Below are 21057 nucleotides of genomic sequence, written 5' to 3' on the forward strand. Positions count from 1 at the left end.
AAACCAAACCAAACCAAACTGAAGGAAAGCAAAAAACCAACCAAACAAAAACCAAACCAAACCAAACCAAACCAAAACAACCTGGTCGGGTTGAAACTTACTAAAGATTCTGCCCATTTGGGGCCAGAATGCTGACAAAATCAGACCTGACATGTCCCCAGAAGGAGAGCAGGTGAAGTGTGTTTTTCTCCACCATCTAGAGATTGGCAAGAAGCTGACAGATGCTGCCAATGCCGGATGTCTTACTGATTTGCAAGGATGGACACGCGAGTGGACGAGCGTGTGAATTGTGGGAGAAAGAACTTGATGTGTATTGGGCAGCAGAGGGGACACTGTCATGGTGATTAGGGTGGAGGGCCTGGGGCTTAGGCCTGGGTTCAGGTTCCAGCTCAGTTGCTTATCTATGAAATTCTAAATGGGTGTTTAGAATGATTTGGTGTGTCTCGGATTTCTCGTGCTCCTGATATTATCCCCTTTGTGGGTGGTACAAGGATTACATGAGGCAATGCATGCGAAATTCTTAGGCTTTAGTAAACATCACTGGTGGTGTTGTTTCTGTGGTGAGAGAGGTCTGAGATCTTAGGAGATGCCTCTGGTTACATGAGCCATTGGCCAGCTTCCATAGTGCTCTCTGGTGATGGGAAGTGTCTCTTATGCCCCATTTGGGGTGACGCCATTACATCTTTACTAATGCTCCATGACTTGACTGGTTGGCTGTTCTGAGGTATTATGTGATTTTCTTTTTAGGTTCCCATGACAATATTGGGAAATACTGTTGAGGGGATGGCAGGAGTGTTTTACACACTCCTGTTTCACTTACATGCTCTGTGCTGTCCCTCAGTGTCACTTCCCAAGCCTGTCTAACCATAGCCTCTTCCTTCACAGCCCAGCATCTTTCAGGACAGTGTTTTTAAAAAACATCTTTTGGAAATACTGACGTCACTGAATGTTGAAATCAGCTTCTTGCGTGTGGCACACCCTTCAAATACAATTCCCCCACCCACTTGGGAACACTCAAAAATCCAGATGACAGATCTCAGCATAATTTGCTACAGGGGTTATGTTTTGCAACCCAAACCAGGCACAGTGAACTTCAGACAGGGTTTTATTTACAACAGCCCCATAGACAAGCACACCCCTGGCCCACACTGGGGATGTGGTCAAGGACTGGTGTTCTGTCCTAGGGTTTGCCTGGGTCAGGCTTATTGACTCCTGGAGACCTTCTGTGTGTGGAAATTGGTTACCTTGAGGATGCACAGGAGGTTTTGTGTGCCCTGGAGGTAAGATCCAGCCTCTAGTCACCCAGCCTCATAAAATGTCAGTCTTTTTGACCCCGTAAAGATGGTAAAGAAGCTATCCAGTCAAGGTGTTTTGGTTCCTGTCTGGAGCAGGCTGGTACCCAAGGCTCATCAGTTTCCTCTGTCATCAGTATCCCCAGTACCTCATACTTTGACCTCGTAATCCCACTCCTCCTCCTCCTTCAGAGTTTCTCTGGGCCATTTTCTTCCAAGGGCCTCTCCAACATCCTTAGCTAGGGTCAGGAGTCCCTCACGGGTGGCTCCGTGGAAGCAAGCAGAAACTTTGGTTCCCTTCCACAAAGTCCCTCTGTATTCCCCTCCAGACACTGCAGTGCTTTTATAGCATATCAACATGTCAAGGTGTAAATTACATTTAGTGAAATTCTTGGCCGTTGACTTGACTGTCCAGTTTTGTTGAAAGAAATGCATGGTACAAATCATTCCTATCCACCCGGAGAGCACACTTAGGCTTTTTCAGTCAAGCCTTAGACCAACGAAGACCGGACCTGTGTTTCTCGTCACCACAGGCTAAGTTTGCTTTTCTAGACTCTAATGGAATCAGTCAACCCATAGCTTTTGTGAGCCTGGCTTGTTTTCACACCCTCATGTTACTTTTTGAGAAGTATCCGTGTGGCTAGGCGTGGGCCTGTGATAGGTTTCTTTGTTTCACAAGAGTAATGTGTTGATGTTTATACCTGGCCTGCCTCTAGTTTTCAGGTATTTTGTAAACTGTGTTTTTTTTATCTCTTAAATAAGTGCCCTAGAATGGAATTACTATGGGGGTACGTGCACATTTAACACGAAGAAACCATGGGGAGGTTTTGAAATTAACTGCGTCACTGTTAAGTCTCTGGGTACTAAGCACAGATCAATACCACCTTGGTTCCTAATGCTCCGCCCAGTAAAGACACACAGTAGGGACTCGGTGTTGCCCAGACCAGAGAAGGGCACACAGTAGGGACTCAATGTTTATAGAAAGACAAATGAATGAGATGCTCAAGTTAGTCTTCATTGTGAAATACCCTCTGACCACAAACAAATGCTTTGTTCATTCAGTGAGGCAGGGATTTCTCTGACTAATGCAGGTTCATTAAGTTCAGGCAAAGAATGGGAGAATGCAGCTTCCCTTCTCACCCTGTTCTTGAGTGAGCCTCTTGTGTCAGGGAGGTCTGGGAAGGGAAGCCAGCAATGCAGATTGATGTGGGACCATAAGGGAGACCAGATCACTGGGAGTCACCAAGCTGTACTAAACCTTCTGAAGTTAAAACTTATCTCCTGCTGGGGACCTGGTTCTTCCAGTTTGCTTCCTCTTCAGTCCCCAGTGTTTCAGACAAACAGGACACTTCTTGTGATCGTAGCATTTCTCCATTACAATGGCTATGCACTTCACAGCAATGGCCTTCCCAGAAAGGCTGTTGACATCATGGTGAGCGGCTGAGGATCAGTTCAGATGGTTTCTTCTCCCCCCCCACCCAAAACCTGTCTTGGCCACCATATCTAGAAACTATTCCATTCTATAGAGTTTTTGACGCTGTGCATCAGGGAGTAGCTTTCGTCAGCCACCGAGCAGGATGGCACGCCTTTTGAACTTAGCTGTATTTCTACTTTGTTATTCTACAAGGGGCCGGGCAGCTTCAGTCCACAAACTTGAAGGCCCTCAGCATAGCAGCCGGGACCGCCAGCCATTAAAGGAGTGTACCTGAGGCGACCAAACATGGCTCCAACTCTTGCAACTTTCACTAGTAAGGGGTAAAATTGTCTGGCCAGATAGGTGTTTCTTGAATAGCATTGTTTGTCAAAGAAACAGATCTGTGTCAAAAGAGGAAGTCACTACACAGCCTTGGATCTTCCTCGTCTGGATAAGCAAAGGCTGCTAGCTAGTTTTCCTTCTGCTCTGGTCTTGGGTCACAGGTCAGGGAATACAGAGGTCAGCAGGTACACAGGTCCATTTTCATCCTCACTGTATTTACAAGACAGCCTTAAGTCCGTTCTCTTGAGAGAGACGTGTCCAAAGAGATAGTCATTCATTTTCTCCCTTCTTCCCTCCGCCCAAGCCCCCCGAGTCCTCTCTCTTGTGTGAAGTTTATTCTTTAACTTATCAGTAGTTCTGCTTCTGTCCCCAGAGTGTTGGGATTACCGGAATGCCCCACAACACCTGGCTTGCTTTTGATTGCCGTGTCAATAATTTGAAAGGAAAAAAAATTTAATGTTTCCCTCTTTCCTAGAACCGTCCTACTTTTGTAATTATGTAACTCCTAAAGTATTTTCATTTCAATGTTTGAAAGTGTAGAGATCTTTGCTATGGCAACAAGCTTGGAGAGAACCAAGGTGTGAGACCTTGCTCAAGCCATATATGCTTGCTGTATATTATTACACCGTGCCTTTTAAATTATAATCTACCTGAGTGACATCAACTCAAGGCTGTAATTAGAAATGATACTTCAGGATTTGGCTTCTGAGCAAATGTCATTTTAAACAAATGAGAATTGCCAAGTTAATGATTCTCATTAAAGACTACAAAACAAAACAAAACAAAAAAAGTACATTGCACAAAAAAATGTGCCAAATTTTCAAAAATGAATGGTCCTGCAAATTCTTCAACATTCATCATTTTGTAGTTAATCAAAATGGGAGGAAAAACTCTCTTTCATAGGCACTGAAAACAAAGAATTGGATTTCATTTTTTAAAAATCTGGTAATAGCATAATTACGAAGGAGCAGGTAGAACTAATTAGCCTGGGTGTGTTTGACTAAATTGCTTGCCTTCTTCTGGATTAAAGGAAAATACCCAGTCTGGTATGCTGGAGAGTTTTAGCAGCTGTTTTCCCCTCTACTGAACCAGTAAGCAGTAAACGCAGCATTAAAATTCCTAGGTTGATTTCCTGCCTTATTCAGCTGGCAGAGAAATGATTCTTCTCTCAGCAAAATGAGAAGCATAACTCTTTCAGCGTGGGTAGCGTCAAACTGCTGGCAGTTTCCAGAATGGCTGCGCTGTTGTTGTTGTGCTCAGGAACTCCCGGGAGCCGTAGAAAGATCCGGTACCATGACGATACCGCCTGTAGCCGTGTGATACTTCACCCTGCATTTCTTGAGTTATGTGTCCCTCTTCCCAGTCACGCCAGGATTTGATCGTTCTGTTTTGTTTAGGATGAACGCACCCGTGGCCTACCTGGATGTGTCATGAACAGTTTCAAACATATACAAAATTAACAGAGGGGTGTGGCGATTCCTCGTGATCATCCCCAAATTGTGGCTAATCTGTTTCATCCAGATTCCCACCTCCCTCAATTCTGTATTTAAAATAAATTGTAAATATTTCCATACGTGTATATTAGGCCCTTGAACATTTCAATAAATATCTCTACTAGATGTATTTTTAAAAATACATTTTGTTTTATTCACCCAATGATGATTATTTGCACGTGATGGTTGCAAATAAAATATAACAGAATTATCTTCAATTTCTAACAAATGCTTTAAGCGTGGATTAAATAAGTTTAGCATAGTGTCTTTAAGACACACGATCATACCTCAGAGTAACGTTTGAAAGTCAAATGTAAACACCAGTTTACAAAATCTGATCTCAGTACTAGAATGGCTTCATGTGACTTGAACAATTAAAATAAGGCATCCCAGGGCTCTGTATTTCGGGTACTCACCACCCGATCTTCCCCTAAAGCAATCTCTGACGCAGATGGTTTTTAGCACCGTCACCACACCTAGGGGAAAAACTGACAGGGATTCCAGATCAACATGTAGCAGCTGTGTGATCAAATTCCCGGTAGTTTCACAAATATCATGTTTGCATTTTTCCAATTACTAAAAATAAATTATTGAAGTAAACGCTGCCTGGCAACGGCAGCTCCTTCCTGTGTAGTTTGATGCGTGTGTTAGCATCGAAGGTTCAGTCATGAAAATCGCAAATACAGACGACCCCGTTTGCTTCAGGGCACTGTTGTTTCTTCCTAGGGAACCCTGACTTACAGAGTAGGCTGTTTGCCTTCCTGTGACTCTCACTTTCTTCTTCAGAGCTGGCCAGCACCGACTGTGGTGAACATCCTCTCCACACCATGTCTTCACCCTTTTCCCTAGGCACCGGTGTGTGTCCTTACCCCATATGTCAATCACATTGTTTTACTGATTTTAAGTATCGGTTCCCATGGTTAGGATCCGTTACGGTGTTTAGGACCTGTTTGTGCGACCATTATGTGCAGATCTCTCTATAGCTTCAGCGTATGCACTTATTCATGTGTGTGATACATGCTACTCCAATTTATGAACAAAGCCATATACATTATGAATCATTACCGTATGAATGAGGAAGTAACATGTCTCCTGTGCTTTTCCACTACAAATTATGACCAGTAACGCTCAGTCCTCGTGAGCAGGAAGGAGAGTTTATTTAGAACATAACACTCAGGAGTGGGGGGGTCCTTAGCTTTGCCGGGCTGGTTTTTGCTGTTTTGTTTTCTCTGCGGTTGTGTGGTATACGGTTGCTATTGGTGCCTGTGACTCCTGGTGCTTCTGGTCCTCCTCAGGGCTTAACATCCTTAGGATGCTGCGGTTCTGCAGGCATAACACGTATGACAATGGTGAGACGTTCCTTCCATCCATTCTGTCTGGTCACCACTGAGAGACAGTATCCTCCCATGGTCAGTAGCTTTTCACGTTCCACCTCCCATGACTTCTGTGTTTATACTATTGTTGCCTTTTAACTCCTAGGTTCTAGAATTTCAGAAAATTCACTCTTAGAAATTCCTTTCAGATTGGCTCACTGCATTTTTCCTCCCTCCCTCATTCTCTTCTTTTTCTTTCACTGTCTGTCTGTCTGTCTGTCTGTCTGTCTTAAATTTTGCACAATGACTCCTTTGTCCTTCTGCTCCAGTATGGATTTGTGTTCTCTCTAGCCCTGTGCTTGTCCCTTTATAGCCCTTCCTAGTTTATGCTCCTGTGTGGAAACCTGTGTGCTCAGTCCCCAGCTTCCTTCTTTCTAATAGGATCATATACAGGCGTGTGTGTGTGTGTGTGTGTGTGTGTGTGTGTGTGTGTGGTGTGCACATGTGTGTGTGCACGTTGTTTGTATGTATGTGATTGTGTGTGCATGTGAGTATGTTGGGCATTTGTGAATATGTGGGTGTGAGTGTGTGTGTGCGCATGTGTTTGTGCATGTGTGCTACATACATACACATGTGTTGGTGGCAGAGCCCCTTGATAGAGGGATGTACTCCCTAAGAAAAGATATAGTGAAAATAAATTTTCTAATAAACTGAAATATTTTATCTCATTTATTTTGCCACTGTGACATTTAATTTTGAACGGTTCGCCCAGGATCACAGCTTGTTGAATTTGGGAGGATTTGTTGTTCTACTTCTTCTGATTCCTGCTGAGAAGTTTGACCCGTCTGGCTCCTGACCTTTCCTTTGTGACCTGCTTAGCTCTGGAGGCTTTTAGAACCATCTTGTCCTCACTAGTGTAAATTTTATGATAGCTGTCTGCAAGATCATCTGCTAAAATAATTTTTATGAGTTATTCATCGGGCCCTTTTCATTCAGAGACTGTTTCCTTTGGTTCTGGGAAATGGTCCTTTTTTTAACTTTCCTCCTCCTTCTCTCCTTTCTCCTCCTCTTCTTCCTCCTCCTCTCCTCCTCCTCTCTTCCCTTCTCCTCCTCTCCTCCTTCCTCCCTCCTCCTTCCTCCTCCTCCTCCTTCTTCCTTCCCCCTCCTCCTCTTCCTCCTCCCCTCCCCCCTCCTTTTTATACACCTCTGCTTCTCTTTATACTCACTCTTACTTAACTCTTTCCTGCTTCACTGGAACTGCTCTTCGATGGAGGTTGGATTTCTCCAATTCTCTCTTTTTATTGTTTTTATTTCCTTTTTCCATTTTCATATTTCTTTAAATCTTAACTCTGCTATTATCCCACTGACTTTTAAAAACATTTTTGCCTGTGTGCATATGATGTGTGGGTGTGCGTGCGCACGCGCACACACACACACACACACACACACACACACACACACACACACACACGTGTGTGTGTCTGCATGATGCACACACGGAGGTCAGAGAATAACTTTAGGTGTTGGTCCTTACCTTCTATCTGGTTTGACACCGGATCTTTCTTGTCCTCATCCCTGTACACACCAGGCTACCTGGCCTGCAAGCTTTCAGAGACCAGGCCCGTGTGTACAGCTATATCTGGCTTTCACATCGGCCTAAGGGTCAGAATTGGCACTCAGCTTGTCAGGTTTGTGCGAACACTTTACTTACAGAACCATCTCCCTGGCCCCCGTTAACTCTTCTCATCTCAGCTATCATTATTTTGATTTCTGAGAAATATTCCTCAGTTTCCTTACTCTTGCTGTTCAATAGACTCTAGCTTTACGTTTGGAATGCCTCTTCAGTATTTCTTTGAAGACGCTAATCATGGATTTTGGAAGTTTTCTCCAGCTTTCCATGTGCCTTGGATTGGTCTCTGGCTTCCCTTTAGGCTTCTTCAGTAGTAGTTCACATGGTAGCTGCCATCTTGGATTTTGGCAGTTGAACTGATTGAGAGACGTGTTCAAAGAATGTAGCCCTGCGTCTGGCATGGATAAGGACTCAATATTTTATGCTGGTTTTGTTCTTTAATGCTTTTCCACAAGCCTGGACATTGACGTTCATATAGCATCTTGAAGTCCTTTTAAAAACTAAACAGAAAGCTGAACCTTTTCTAAAATAGTGAAAAATAGAAAAGATTAGTTTTATAAGAAACCGGAGATTTTTTTTTTAAATTAAAGAATTTTGTCCCTGCCTCTGTTTTGATTGGTTTTGAGAAATGGCCTAAATAGTGCATTAGGAAACAGAGATCCTACTGACATTTATAAACTAATGAAGTTTGATATATGTCATTATAAGTTAAGGAATATTAAAGTTGTTCTTTGTAGTAACCGTTTTCTCCATTTTGGATTTTTTTTGGCTTTTTTTCTTTTCATCAACAGAAGAGCTTGATAGCCCAAGATTCCTAATAATTTATAGCCTATTTTTTGTGTGTGATAACCCGTAATTTGAGTAAACATATGGCGGTGCGCTCTGTTGCTGAACGTCATCCTGTGTGTTGTCATAGGGGGAGGGAATGTTGTGACTCCAGGTACTAAGTTCACCAATGAATGGGTGGAGGGTCTCGCTAGGTGTTGTGAAGGTCATCTAAGGTCAAATGACATTAGCAACTTAATGGCAGAAGGCCTGCCGAGACACTCTACCTTCCCTGTGCATGCTGGCGAGTGTCTGCCGCCAAGCCAGATCCCAACCTGCAGCTCTGCCTTCCCTTCTCTCACACTGCGATTCTGCCCAGGTGACCAGACTAACTGCATTTTTATCTTTCAGTTGTTCTTCCTGGTTTATCCTATTTGCTTTTGAATTGTTTATTTATTTTATTTATTATAAGTACACTGTAGCTGTCTGCAGACACACCAGAAGAGATCATCAGATCTCATTACAGATACTTGTGAGCCCCCATGTGGTTGCTGGGAATTGAACTCACGACCTCTGGAAGAGCAGTCCGTGCTCTTAACCTCTGAGCCATCTCTCCAGTGCCTGTTGTTTTCTTTTCAGCTCCTTCAAACAACTCTTGGTTCTTAGAACCAACCGTATTGTCAGTACCGTTGAACTGCCTTTAGAGTCACGTTCTTTCTTATGTGTATCAAGACTCATGCTGAAGAATGACTTCTGGGTTACAGAAGCAGCCTTAATTTTATATCTGTCTTCATGTCTCTGTCCACTAGTTCAGTGCACACACACACACACACACACACACGCCCAAGCATACAAGGTAATGGGCTTCACTATGGCATTTGCACATCTGTGTCACTCTTCCCTCCTGCTCCCCACCCCCACCCCGCCACGTGCCCCCCCCCCCTGCTCTATCCCTCGGTAATCTTCCTGATAAAATCATTGGAATTCCAAGTGGCTGTTCTGGTGAGTCTGATCGAGGTAGTTCCAATTTTTGAACCAGGTACTCACTAATGCATGCATTCATCTGATAATATATTGACATCTGTTCTTACTATAACTGGAAATTTACTTTGATATTATCAGGGTAGACGAACTACTTTTTATTTCCTGTGTCTTAAGCCTGTTAGTTTCGAATGGATTCAATCTAGAAAGAGCAAAGATTAGAAATCCGAGTTTCAGAAGAACCTTCCCTAATTCACTGCTAAAGGTAGACAGACCCGGGATACCAAATGAGGTGCTTTCTGAATTAGAATTCACCTAAGGGACGTTATTGGCTTTCTAGGCAAGAACAAAGACCATTTTAGAATCCGTGTCAGTTTTTATAGGGACATATAAATGCAAATTAACCTCATGCATTTCATGGGCGATCTTTTACATCTTTCTAAAGCACACGGAAGCCCATACATGAACCTGCCAGTGACTTGTTACCCCGTTACACTAAAGTCGATGTGAGCAAGCTTGCGTGCTGGTGAGGCTCCTCATGCATCACCATGGTGTCCCGTCTCTGTCACACACGTAGACGCGACACTGTCAGGACAACAGAGAACCCTTTATAGCATTAGGATCCAAATATACGACAGGCCATTGACTTTTAAAAGCAGTCACAGCAATTTTCAAACATACACAAAAGCCGTTTGAAGCATTCCATCTACCCACAGCCAGATTTAACTCTTACCAAACCGCAGCCGCCGCCGCTCCTGGGTCGATCCCCTTTTCCCTCTCATGCTGAGTTATCTTAAACATATCCAAGGCGGCTTACCATTTTATTAGAAAAATATCTCATGGCCGTTTTCTGAGAGGACCCAGGTTTTTAATCTCTGTAATGTCACTATCACATCCAAACAAGATTGACAATTGTTACTTAAAATCGAGCTGTCAGTGTGTGACTGACCGTGATCCTCTCATCAATACCCTTGGTGATTGCTTTGTGAAAATAGAGTGCAAGTAATTTTATATGCTGCCTTTCATCGGCATACGCCTTAAGACAGTTTTAACTCTAAAGATCTTTTGCTTCTCTCTTTTAAAGTACACTTTTAATATTCAATTTCTTTGTTGAAAGGGCCAGCTTTAATTTTCTGCGTAAAAAGAAAAAAAAATCTCCCGTTCCATAGCCTGCTGATTGTATCCCCATGGTAGCATTTTCCGTATGGTGCAGCGATAGGTATAGTTCCTTTGGTTGAGCATAGACTTGATGAAAGGCAGGCCTCTATCCTACATGGAAGCATCTGTGGATGGAGCTGTGCGGTTCTCCCTCATCCCATCATGGGGCGCAGAGTGTCTGCTTCCTTCCATGAGATTGGTGCAGGGCTAGAGTCCTGGTCCAGCTGCAGCCTGACCTAACCAGCCATTATCGAATTCCTCGCTAGCTTTTCTCTTCACAGTTTCAGCAGCCACGAATGAGTCTGGCCCTGCTCCACTGTGGCTCTGCGCTCCTGGACTTAGAAGACCTTACCTACTTCCACCCTTTCACCCAGGGTTTATCCTGGCATCATGCTCACTTGTTCTCTCTGCACAGTCTATAATGGATCGATTTATAGTTCTCTGTTGCCCTAGCCTGCATCTGTTTCACAGAACAAAACACTGTCTGGGACACTGTGAGAAGAGACTCCTTGAGTCAGGAGATGCCCGGTGCTAGTTTTCCTCTGAGACATTTGTGACAGCTGTCAGTTGAGCCTGTTTTATTCCCAAGGAATCTCCCAGTTCTCGTGCCTGGCTTAACCTGGTGGGTTTTTTTTTTTTTTTCCAGCTTGACCATTGTTTGCTCTTTGTCATGAGTACCTGATGACGTCTTATCAGAGACAAGTACCTCATACCCCGAGATGCTCCTCAAGAGCGTAGTGAGGAATAGTCCTTGTGGGACTTGATGAAGTCAAGGTCATGGCCACTAGTTGGTGATAACCTTCTTTGGAGAAGGACAAACTTAAACAGCAAGACCATGCTGTGCTCTGTGGCTCTGTGCCTTTTTTGAACATGGCTTAATCTCCACCGTGCTAGCTCACTCCACTCCACTTGTTGCTTCTTGGCATTGAGTACAACTCTGATGTGGCCATCTCAAGTATGAAAAATACTGACAAAGTCAGTTTTCAGTCACAATGTTAAGAACCATTGTCACACAATTTACTTTCTTTATCCTTTAATATGCTCACACCACATACATATTCTGTTTCTGTCTGTCTCTGTCTCTGTCTCTCTCCCTCTCTCTCTCTCTGTGTCTCTCTCCCTCTCCCTGTCCCCCTCCCTCCCTCCCTCCCTCCCTCCCTCCCTCCCTCCCCTCCCTCCCCCTCTCTCCCTTCTCTCATTACTTTATTTCAGGTTCAGTATTGGGAAAAAAGTCACAACACTAATTTAGATTTTTTTTTTTTTTGGTTTGTTTCAGCTGTCAATTCTAGATTTTCACATCCGAAGCCCACATCCTGTTTTGTGGCTCACTATGGAAAATCGAATTGAGCAACATTAGGGACCAAGACCGGTTTTCCTTTGCTCTGAAGATACCTCAGGCTCTGTACAGAAACTGTTTTCCATTAGAGGGAAAACGTTGTGCAGTAAGGCTCCCGAGAAAAGATAGCGGCCGCCAGTGATGCCATCAGGAAATGGTTCTTTAAGCGTTTCAGAGTGTGGGCACGAATCTTAGATGAACTGGGAATGCAAATGACTTTGTAGAATTAGAACACTAATGATAAAGACATCTCCTGAAGCAAAAGTTATTCTAGGAAAGTGTGACTTTTGAGTTTGGGGACATGAATGAGGGACATAGTAAGTAGGACACACAAGTCAAAAATCTTGATTAAAATAAACAAGAGCAGAGCCACGGTTCAGGAGACATGGGGTTCTGTTCTGTGGGGTAAGAAGGGTTAAACAGTGCGTCATCAGTGATCTCAACAGTAGACTAAACAAGCTGGGTGCACCCCTGGGCGTCTGGGTCCTTGGCCATTGCTATCAGACCTTGGCACTGATGCCTATGATGAAAGTTACAGTGTTGTTTAATGTTAAATAAAACTTTCACTTCAAAATGGTTGTGACTTCAAGTGGCTTTTCCTGAAGGATGTGGCAGCCCGTACTAGGAATCCCAGCATTTGTGAGATAGAGGTAAGAGGGTCATGAGTTCAAGGTCAGTCTGAACTACATAGTAAGACTATCTGAAGCACGCAGGCATGCATGCATGCACATGTAGAAGAAAAAAATATATAAATAAATAAAATGTTTTCATGTACAGAAAATTCAGGAAAAGGCAAAGAATATGTCTTTAAATTAGAGACAAGCCTTGTCTTGTCGGCAAGTGACTCTTATATTTGCTGGTCACAAGAGCAGAGGTCTAGTGTAGACTGTAACTGTGAATGGTACTAGTTAGTTTCCCAGCCCTTAAAGGATAATGTTTGGGTTCTGTTCAAACATGTGTTGCTGAGAAGGCTGAAGACAGACAGGTGGGAAAAAGATGACTCCCTTATAAACATTAATTTAAACGCAACTTCAAGTAATGGATTTGATTACATTGAGCATTCTTTTGTCTTACCTCTCAAATGTTGTTTGTAAAGTCACCGAACCCAAACAGAAACGTAACACGATTTCATGATTTCAGCCCAATCCTTCATGACTTGCCCAAGGCGACATCTCACCCCGTGGTGTGGGTTTAAATCACTTCACAGTTTATGAGTCACTTTGCTTGTCATAGATATAACACGATGTTTTCTAAACCATTTGTAGGCTGGTCATGAAAATAGCTAATCACCAAGTTGGCTCAAAAGGATGATAATTATGGCCGTACAGTGGAAGGCCAGATGTCTTCAGTGTTTGTTAGAAGCTCCAGTATTAAGGAACAGAGGAAAGAATGAAGGCAATACACAATGGTGTCAACAGGCAGGCTGTCCCTGAGGGGACCACCTCGGGCTGTGCATGCATATCCCTCAGCAAGGGGCGTGTTCTTTTGTTCCAAACATGTACAAGAAAAAGAAACGATACCAGTCAGATTGAGAAAATCTCTTCCATTTTAAGCTGTATTACGGGGCTAACCTGGGCTCACCGTGGCCCTCACCACGTGGGTGTGGGGATTTCTCTTGGAAGTTAAGGTTCCAATGTGTAACCAGTAGCTCAGTTACGAAGCAGAAAAGCCCCTGAAGCACACTTCTGCTTCTCCACTTGGTTCAGCCAGGCTCTGGGGTTTCAAATGTGTTTCAGTTTATTCGTATCTATTTTAGGCCTACTAATCTGTACTCTGTTCTGTTTCCAGAGATGTGGTGAGGTTCAAATTATTATGTCAAAGGGGAGAGTGTGGCCGTTTGAAATTGTGTCTCATTAGAATCGTGTTTGCCTTTTCAGTTCTAGAGATCTGGACCCCATGAGTATTTCTTTGTTTATTAAAAAAGTTAAGGAAGTTGTATTTTTTTTTCTCCTCGTGAATTATCAGGTGTTTTGATCGCAAATGAAACTGGATCATTTCATTTTTAACTCTCCAAGAATTCTGCTTTCAGATCCGGCGAGGTTCCATTTGAAGAAATATACTTTCAGTTTCTGTGAGGATCATATTCTTTGGGAGACTTTATATATATATATATGGAAAAGGTGGCTGGCTTTCCGAAACACACAGTTGCTCTGCTAGGGCTCTCTCAGGGGGGCAGAAAGAGAGTAATAAGATCAGGAATCACAGAATGGTTTCTATTTCAAAATCTGACTGCCTGGCCTGGCCTCCATAGTTCAGGTGGAAATGAAGAAAGGACAGGGAGCAGGAAATTGAGTTCCCCCTGGGTGACACAGGGCCACACAACATCCCCCTGGGGGAGGCAGGGCCACACAGCATCCAGCTGGGATCACAGTGTAGGCCATCACCTGAGGGCCCAACGTCTTGGTAGAAATAGTGTTCTCTTACATTTTCATCCTCATTCCAAATATTCTGACTAAAGCCCTGCTGCCTGCTCTACAAAGAATGTGCACGCACACAATCCTGTGCAAGTGTTTGCACATCCACGCTCTCCGGTCCCATGATCACTATTGTGCCTCTGTCTTCCGGAACCGCAGCCAATCATTTAAAGATTGGAGAAATTTTTTTTCCCAATACACACTTGGTCCTTTGGCTTGCTTTTTGCTCTTCTCCTGGAGCCATTAATGAGAAATCCCAAGATTGCCAGACTCCTGGGCATTTTGGACTCTGCTTCACCCCAGAGCTCGGAGCTTTATGGATTACAGGAGTGTGCCATCGCTCCCAACCTCCTCTTTCCATGGGTGACTTTTTTTTTTTTTCCTGTTCTCAGTGTAATGGTTTGTGTGTCCCGGTTGGCCCGCTCATTGGCAAGGGTTGGCCATTGGCAAGGGGGGTGGGGGGGAGCTGCTGCAGCATAGGTGACCTGCTCAATCTGTCAGTATTTGCTAGATGAAAGTGTTGAGACATTTTTTTTTCTTTGAAGTTGTTTGGTATCAACATCAGCTGTTCCAACAGCTGGAGAGGGGAATTAAGATCGTGCGAACAGCATCATTTCCACATGCAAACATACTCTGTCTCTTAAAGTGGTAATATAGTATGGAGAAGCCCTTCAGAATTGATTTGTAGTCTTGTAGTCTTGCCTGGGTTGATTTGAAATCATTGCTTCGTATCTTTGCATGTGTCTGACCATGCCGGGGGAGGTTGCTAGGTCTGTAACTGTTGCCCTGCTGGTTCGGTGGGGGGGGGATCAGGACATCTTTTTCTTTGCTATCTTTTAGGAGGGTGAGTGGAGAGAAAAATATTAAACATGTTGGCTCTTGTAACCTGAAAGAACTGGGCAAGTCACGTCCAGCTCAGTGACAAAGGAGATCATGAGACCTGAGGAGGGAGGTGTCTTTCTGGAGCCTGCAGTCCTCTAAGCTGAGGTCTGCGATATTTCTAGCCGTGTGGTGCTGGGCAAAAAGTTGAACTAGCCTGAGCCTTAGTTTCCCAACTTGTAAACTGTGGGTTACATTTTGGGTTGCAAAGAAATGGAGATCGTAAAAGACTTGGCGCAGCTTTCGGGCAGGTGTCGAGAAGATCCTGACAGATGTGATGGCTTCTGCACAGCCTTTAGAGAATGCGTTCCTCGGGTTTGAGATACAGGACTTAGGTCACATTGCCCCAGCATAAGAAGTTTTCTTCCTGGGTTGGTGATGTACCTCAAATGATAGACTGCCTGCCTGACATATATCTAGAACACCATGAGTTGATCCACGGTACCACATAAACCGACCATAGTTGCCTGTGTCTGTAATTGCATAGGGGGAGAAATGCCATTGCAGCAAGAAATGATTGTAGAAGTGATTTGTAGCAAGTATGTTTCTTCCTTCAAATCAAAGGGCTCCTTCATTCCCCCCCTTAAAGCATAATATAGAAGCTTTTATCAGAAAGTAGAGTCAGGAAAATTGGAAGTTCAAGGTCCTCCTTCGCTATCCCAAGACATGAGAGCTGCTGTCTCAAGGGGGAAAAAAAGAAAACAGAAGTTAGGCTTGGCCTGTGTCTTTGAGCGAGCTGAAGCAGGCAGCCTCGCTCCTCACCTCAGGGCCCTCCTTTTCCTCAGAGTCATGTGATCTGACACTACTTCCTGAGGCCCTGGTTGCTGCTCCCTCTATCAGCCCCACCTCTTATTGGAAAAAGAAGAGATCTGAGGGGCAGCAGAAAGATGGAGCCTCCTGGGGACATTCTGCCCTTCATTTTTACCAAGCCATCCACACTGCACCCCCTAGCAGCCAAAATTCCTATCTGGAGGGAAAGGTTAGAGGCATTCTATCATTAGAATGGAGACAGGTATGATATCTGTCTAATAATGGCGGCTTAGAATGAAAGTCGGCAACGGTGGTAATGGTTTCTTTTTGATGACTGAAAGAGAAATAGGTGGACCTCAGGATGACCTATCCTCACTCCCCATGCAGATCTGTTGGCCTCTGCCTTTAACTAGAAGCTGCTTACCTGTGGTTTTGCTACCTCGGGGAGGTTGCATAGTGGGAGAGATGCCATTGCAGCAAGAAGTGATTGTAGAAGTGATTTGTAGCAAGTATGTTTCTTTCCTCAAATCAAAGGGCCCCTTCATTCCCCCCCCTTAAAGCATAATATAGAAGCTTTTATCAGAAAAGGGGAGACAGTGCCTGCTGTTGCTAGGCAACCAGAAAAAAAAAAGCTGCAAGCCCAGCTACAGTCACAGTTGGCAAGATTTTCCCAGAAACCTAGCTGCTCTGGCAAAGTCCTTTGGGTAGCGTTAGCAGACATGCATAGAGGGTGGGTAGATGCCCTTCTTCATCCTCAGCCCCCTTTTCCAGACCTTCTCCTTGCCTACACTAGTGAACCCCATGATAAATGGAGTATTGAGACCATGTTTTGTTTGGTTGGCTAGTTTTTTTGTTTGTTTTCTGGAGACAGGGTTTCTCTGTGTAGCCCCGGCTGTCCTGCAACTCAACTGGGTAGACCAGGCTAGCCTCAAACTCAGAAATCCACTTGCCTCAGCCTCCAAAGTGCTAGGATTAAAGGCCATCATGCGGCCTGAGACCAAGTCTTGACTTGAGCATTCTGAAGAAAGATACAGAGAGTCTATGACCCACACAAGGCTGTCTGCCTTTTTGAGACCTGAACCCACTTAAGAAAATCAATGGGAGGGGTTGGGGATTTAGCTCAGTGGTAGAGCGCTTGCCTAGCAAGAGCAAGGCGCTAACAAGGCCCTGGGTTTGGTCCCCAGCTCCAAAAAAAAAAAAAAAAAAAAAATGGGAATTCCTTTCTCTGGCAGCAGTGAATGTGACCGTTTTTATGCAGCTGACACTCCCTTAAGAAGGAAATGTTCACTCCTAGGATGCAGATGACCTCACTAGATGGTGGCTGTGTTCCTCTCTTCCTGGGCATGGGCATTTTCTCTCTGGTTGACCAGAAGGTCGCTCTATTTCTAATTCTGAGGCAGAAAGTGTCATCTGCCTTCTGGATCCCCAGTGGAGTCTCTTGTAACCTATAATGTCTTTCAGTTGCAGATTTGAACTCCTTCCAGACTGAATCCCCAGATCCCCAGGACTCAAATCAACGTGGCCCTCAGCCACAGACACTCATAACAGAAGCAAAACTAACTCCCCCGATGGCGGCCGGACATGGTGGAGATGCTGGGGATGGAGCTGAAGAGAACATTGTTTACCTCTGACTGTGTGGCCATTTGTTTTTCCAAGCAAACAAAACCACTGTCACTTTGGGGAGAACCTTTCTTTGGCCCCAGTCCTCGTGTGTGTGATTCTCTGTGCCCAAATTGCTTTAAGAAGAATATTTAATATTTCATGTATGTTCAATTTTTGACATGAGTCTAATAATTAAATTATTAAAAAAAAAAAAAAACCAGCTCTCTGCGTGTCATCTTTAACTGATCTCACCCACTTTCAAGTTTCTAGAGGAGAAACTCCACTTGAATAAGCCGAAAGCTATGAAAAAGTTGTTTTCACTTTGAAATTCCATATTACACGTTGTACCCATTCATCTGGAGTGTGAAATACATTTTAAGATGAAGCCATTTTGGTTTGGAGAATGATCTCCCCCAGGGCTGAACTATCATAGCAGTTGGTTATTGAGGGTAGCTTTGATACCCCAAAGAAGGCAGAGGAAGGGATGGGAAAGATCTTTTCTCACTTGGTTCTTACAAGTGACTGTCAGGAGGCCTTCAGAGTTGGGGTGCTGTCACCTTCAATGCACAGTTCTTGTGTTCTCAAAAACCTGTTCATACCAGCTTGGTGCTGTGCCAGAATACAGTCTGGACACGCTCGGGACCCGAGCCACCCTGCCCTGTGGTTCACTTTCTTGAACAAATGCTGCTGGGTTCTGAGTCTATTCAGCACCGTGTTTTAGCCCAGCCCAGAGCCTCTAGTGTGACAACTTGGCTGTAAATAGTGAAGCTTCCAAGAGAGAACCCTCACTTGGGCCTTCTCCAGCTGGATTGAATGTCAAGGACTTCCATCGACTACAAGGCATTCAGCCTGCAGGTCTTAAGGACAAAGGGGCCAGCTCTTGGTGAAGCTTGCTGCCTGCCTGGGCTCTTCTACAGAGGGACAACGGGCGTTCTTGATTTCAGAGTACTGTGGCTCTCTCTGAGAAAATAGAGCAGGAATGTCCTCATCTTATTTGGAAATATTTGTCTGTGTTCCCGGTCAGTGTCAATAAATATCTTTTGCTTCATTATTTTACTCTGCAAATTTAATATTAAACATAGGACCATAGCAAACACACACATTTCACACACGCAAATCGGTCCTAATGGAAACTGAAAAGGAATGGTAGGGGTGGGGGCCAACCACTAAATTCATCCAGAATTGTGGCAACAACAAAGTGGGAAGGGAATATGGTGGGAGGAAGGGCAGTCCCTAAGACCCCAACTTACTTTTCCTGAAGTTATAAATTGTCTCCATATTTTCACAGGTCAAATTTTAAGACTTTAAAGATCTCTTTGGAGAGGTTTTCTTTTCCAGCTTCTGTCTATCTGTGCTTTTCTAAAAGTGCATTAAAAAGTCCAGTGACTAAGTTTTCCCCAGGAGTCATTAAAATTCGAACAGCTTACTAAAACTCTTACTTTATCTCTGAGGCAAACTCCTAATGACATGAGCCCCACCCCACCCCAAAGACACCTAGGAAGAAAAGCTCCTTTCTGTCTCCACTAAAGCGGATCTCAGAAACCTATATCCTTTGAATGGAATGCCTCAAGTTATTTCCATCTATATCTTTGTTCTGATAACTATAAATATCCTTTTTTATGATGGAGGAGATGGAAATAGTAAGAATATATAAAGGTGTTTAAAAAAAAAAGTCCCCATGGAGTTCTGCCTTAAATTCTGTACTCAGTTGTCCTACAGGCTCTAAAAACCGGAGCCTCCATGCAGTCCTCTTGCTAGGACAGTTTTCAAGATAACGGTATTCGAACATTCATCTGGTCATTCTGTTACTCTTGGCCATTCTGTTATTTAATGTTTCAGTGTTTTAACTGATGCAGCTAGATGTCCTTCCTTGGGAAGTTCTTCCTTTGCACATGTCCTTACTGTGTAATGAGCACAGATCTTGTAGCAGCTGAACGGCTTGTCCGCCTACCACATCCACTCCTACATTAAACACATTGCTACCACTATCTTGATAGCAGATGGGACCTTTGATTTGATTATGAGGGTAGAGCCTGCATAGATGGGGTTAGTGCTTATAAAAACCATGTGAAGGGCCCACAGTCCTTTCATCCTAGGGAGGATGTAGCAAGAAGATCTTTTCTGTAACTCAGGAAGTTGGTCTTCATTGGACACCGAATCTGCTAACGCATTGCTCTCAGAACTTTCCAGATTCTGGATATAACATTCTGTTTTTCATAAGCTACCCAGCTCGTGATATTTTGCAAGAGTGACCTGAACAGGTTACAACAGAACTCAATACAGGTTGACTCCCACACAGATTCACTAAGCTTCCGAGAAGGCTACCATTTCCCAGATCATAGAGGAGTAGACACTCCATAAGGATCTGCTGCGTCCCTCAAGGTGAAGCTTAAAAGGAAGCTATCATGTGTTCATCCTGGAATGAAAAACATATTGTTCTGTCCTTTCCGGGTGGTATGAATTTATGCATCGTCTCAAGTCCAAGTTACCATGAATTTCATCAGGACGTGTAATTGCTGTACCCATCCACCAGCCAGCTCACTCGCAGCAAATGTGTGTGTGAGTGTGTGTGTGTGTCCACATGAACAGGTCATGCAAGTTAAGAAGATGACACAATTCAGTCACGAGATACCAGGTAATAAGAAGGAAGGGGTTCTCCTTCCTGTGACTTGAGGTTACTCTTGCTCCACCCTCCTCTCACCTTCCCATCAGAAGGCAGCAGCACTTGAGAGACTGGGTTTTGCATCAAATGCTCCGCTTAACTGGCTGTGTGTCCTTGATGTTCTGCTTCACCTCTCTGTTTCTTCATCTATAAAAATGAGGATGGCTGCCTTATAGGATTGTCGTGAAGATGCGACAGTTAAGCAATGTGGTTAGAAGAGAATCAGGGTGTCGTAGTACTCGATATATGGTGTCTACTATCACTAACGATCTTCTAAAATTTGCTTAGCTTTGCCCCCAAAGGTTAGGAAGTTGCTTTTGCTTGCCAGACGACGTGAGTGGAGAATCATACATGCTTGGAGATGGCTGGAGCAAGTGCCCACAGTGTTAGCTTTCAACTCATTTGCATCCTAAATGTCCTGCCACTCATGTGTCCAACAAGCATTGATTGACTGCGTGCAAGAGGGGACGTGTTCTGTCAGGGACAGAATGAAGACGAGCAGGCCCACACATCTGCACTAACAGATGATCCTAACAATGGCACGGAAATGACATGGAGACATGCCCGTTGCCATGAGAACTCATAGGAAGAGGCTGCTGGGGGCTGGTATGTGTCGGGCTAGGGGGAGCAGGCTAAAGAGTCTCCTGAGACTTGAATAATAGAGGGAGTAGATAGAGAAGACATTTGCATCAAGGGGGAGACAGCCATGTGTGAGTCTGAGTGTGGAAATATAAAAGGAGAAGACAGAGACGTGGTGGCAGACATTTGGAGGTGCTCATAATGAGTTTCTTCTCCTGGTAGGTAGCCTGTGAAATGGTCTCTTTGCCTCTCCAGTCACCCTTATGCACTGTAGCAGGGAAAGAATGAGGTCACCCATCATTCTTTGGTAACTGACCAGGTTCTGCAAAAGGCCACACTGTGGAGTGGAGAAGAATATCAGTTTCCATATTAGCATGTTCTCAAAGGGTGATGCAGTTTCTGTCATCTCCCCATTCTATACCAATTCTACTAGCAATGTGGATTCTA

At 44.1% G+C, this 21057-nt stretch overlaps 1 protein-coding gene and 1 non-coding gene across 2 annotated transcripts in view; one reads left to right on the top strand and one right to left on the bottom strand.

Annotated features, from left to right (window-relative positions):
* Arhgef28 (Rho guanine nucleotide exchange factor 28) overlaps positions 1-17582 on the top strand; it is a 295945-nt gene extending 278363 nt beyond the window's left edge. The window contains exon 36 of the mRNA XM_032898997.1: positions 17229-17582. Within this exon, the coding sequence (XP_032754888.1) occupies positions 17229-17398 (170 nt within the window). The 3' untranslated portion in view covers positions 17399-17582. The remainder of the gene's footprint in view (positions 1-17228) is intronic.
* Positions 8957-9087, bottom strand: LOC116897620. Its single transcript, XR_004387601.1, has one exon. It is a non-coding gene; the product is annotated as a small nucleolar RNA SNORA40 (small nucleolar RNA).
* Positions 17583-21057: the final 3475 nt, after the last annotated feature.

This window comes from Rattus rattus, chromosome 3 (genome assembly GCF_011064425.1).
Source record: "Rattus rattus isolate New Zealand chromosome 3, Rrattus_CSIRO_v1, whole genome shotgun sequence".
Taxonomy (NCBI): domain Eukaryota; kingdom Metazoa; phylum Chordata; class Mammalia; order Rodentia; family Muridae; genus Rattus; species Rattus rattus.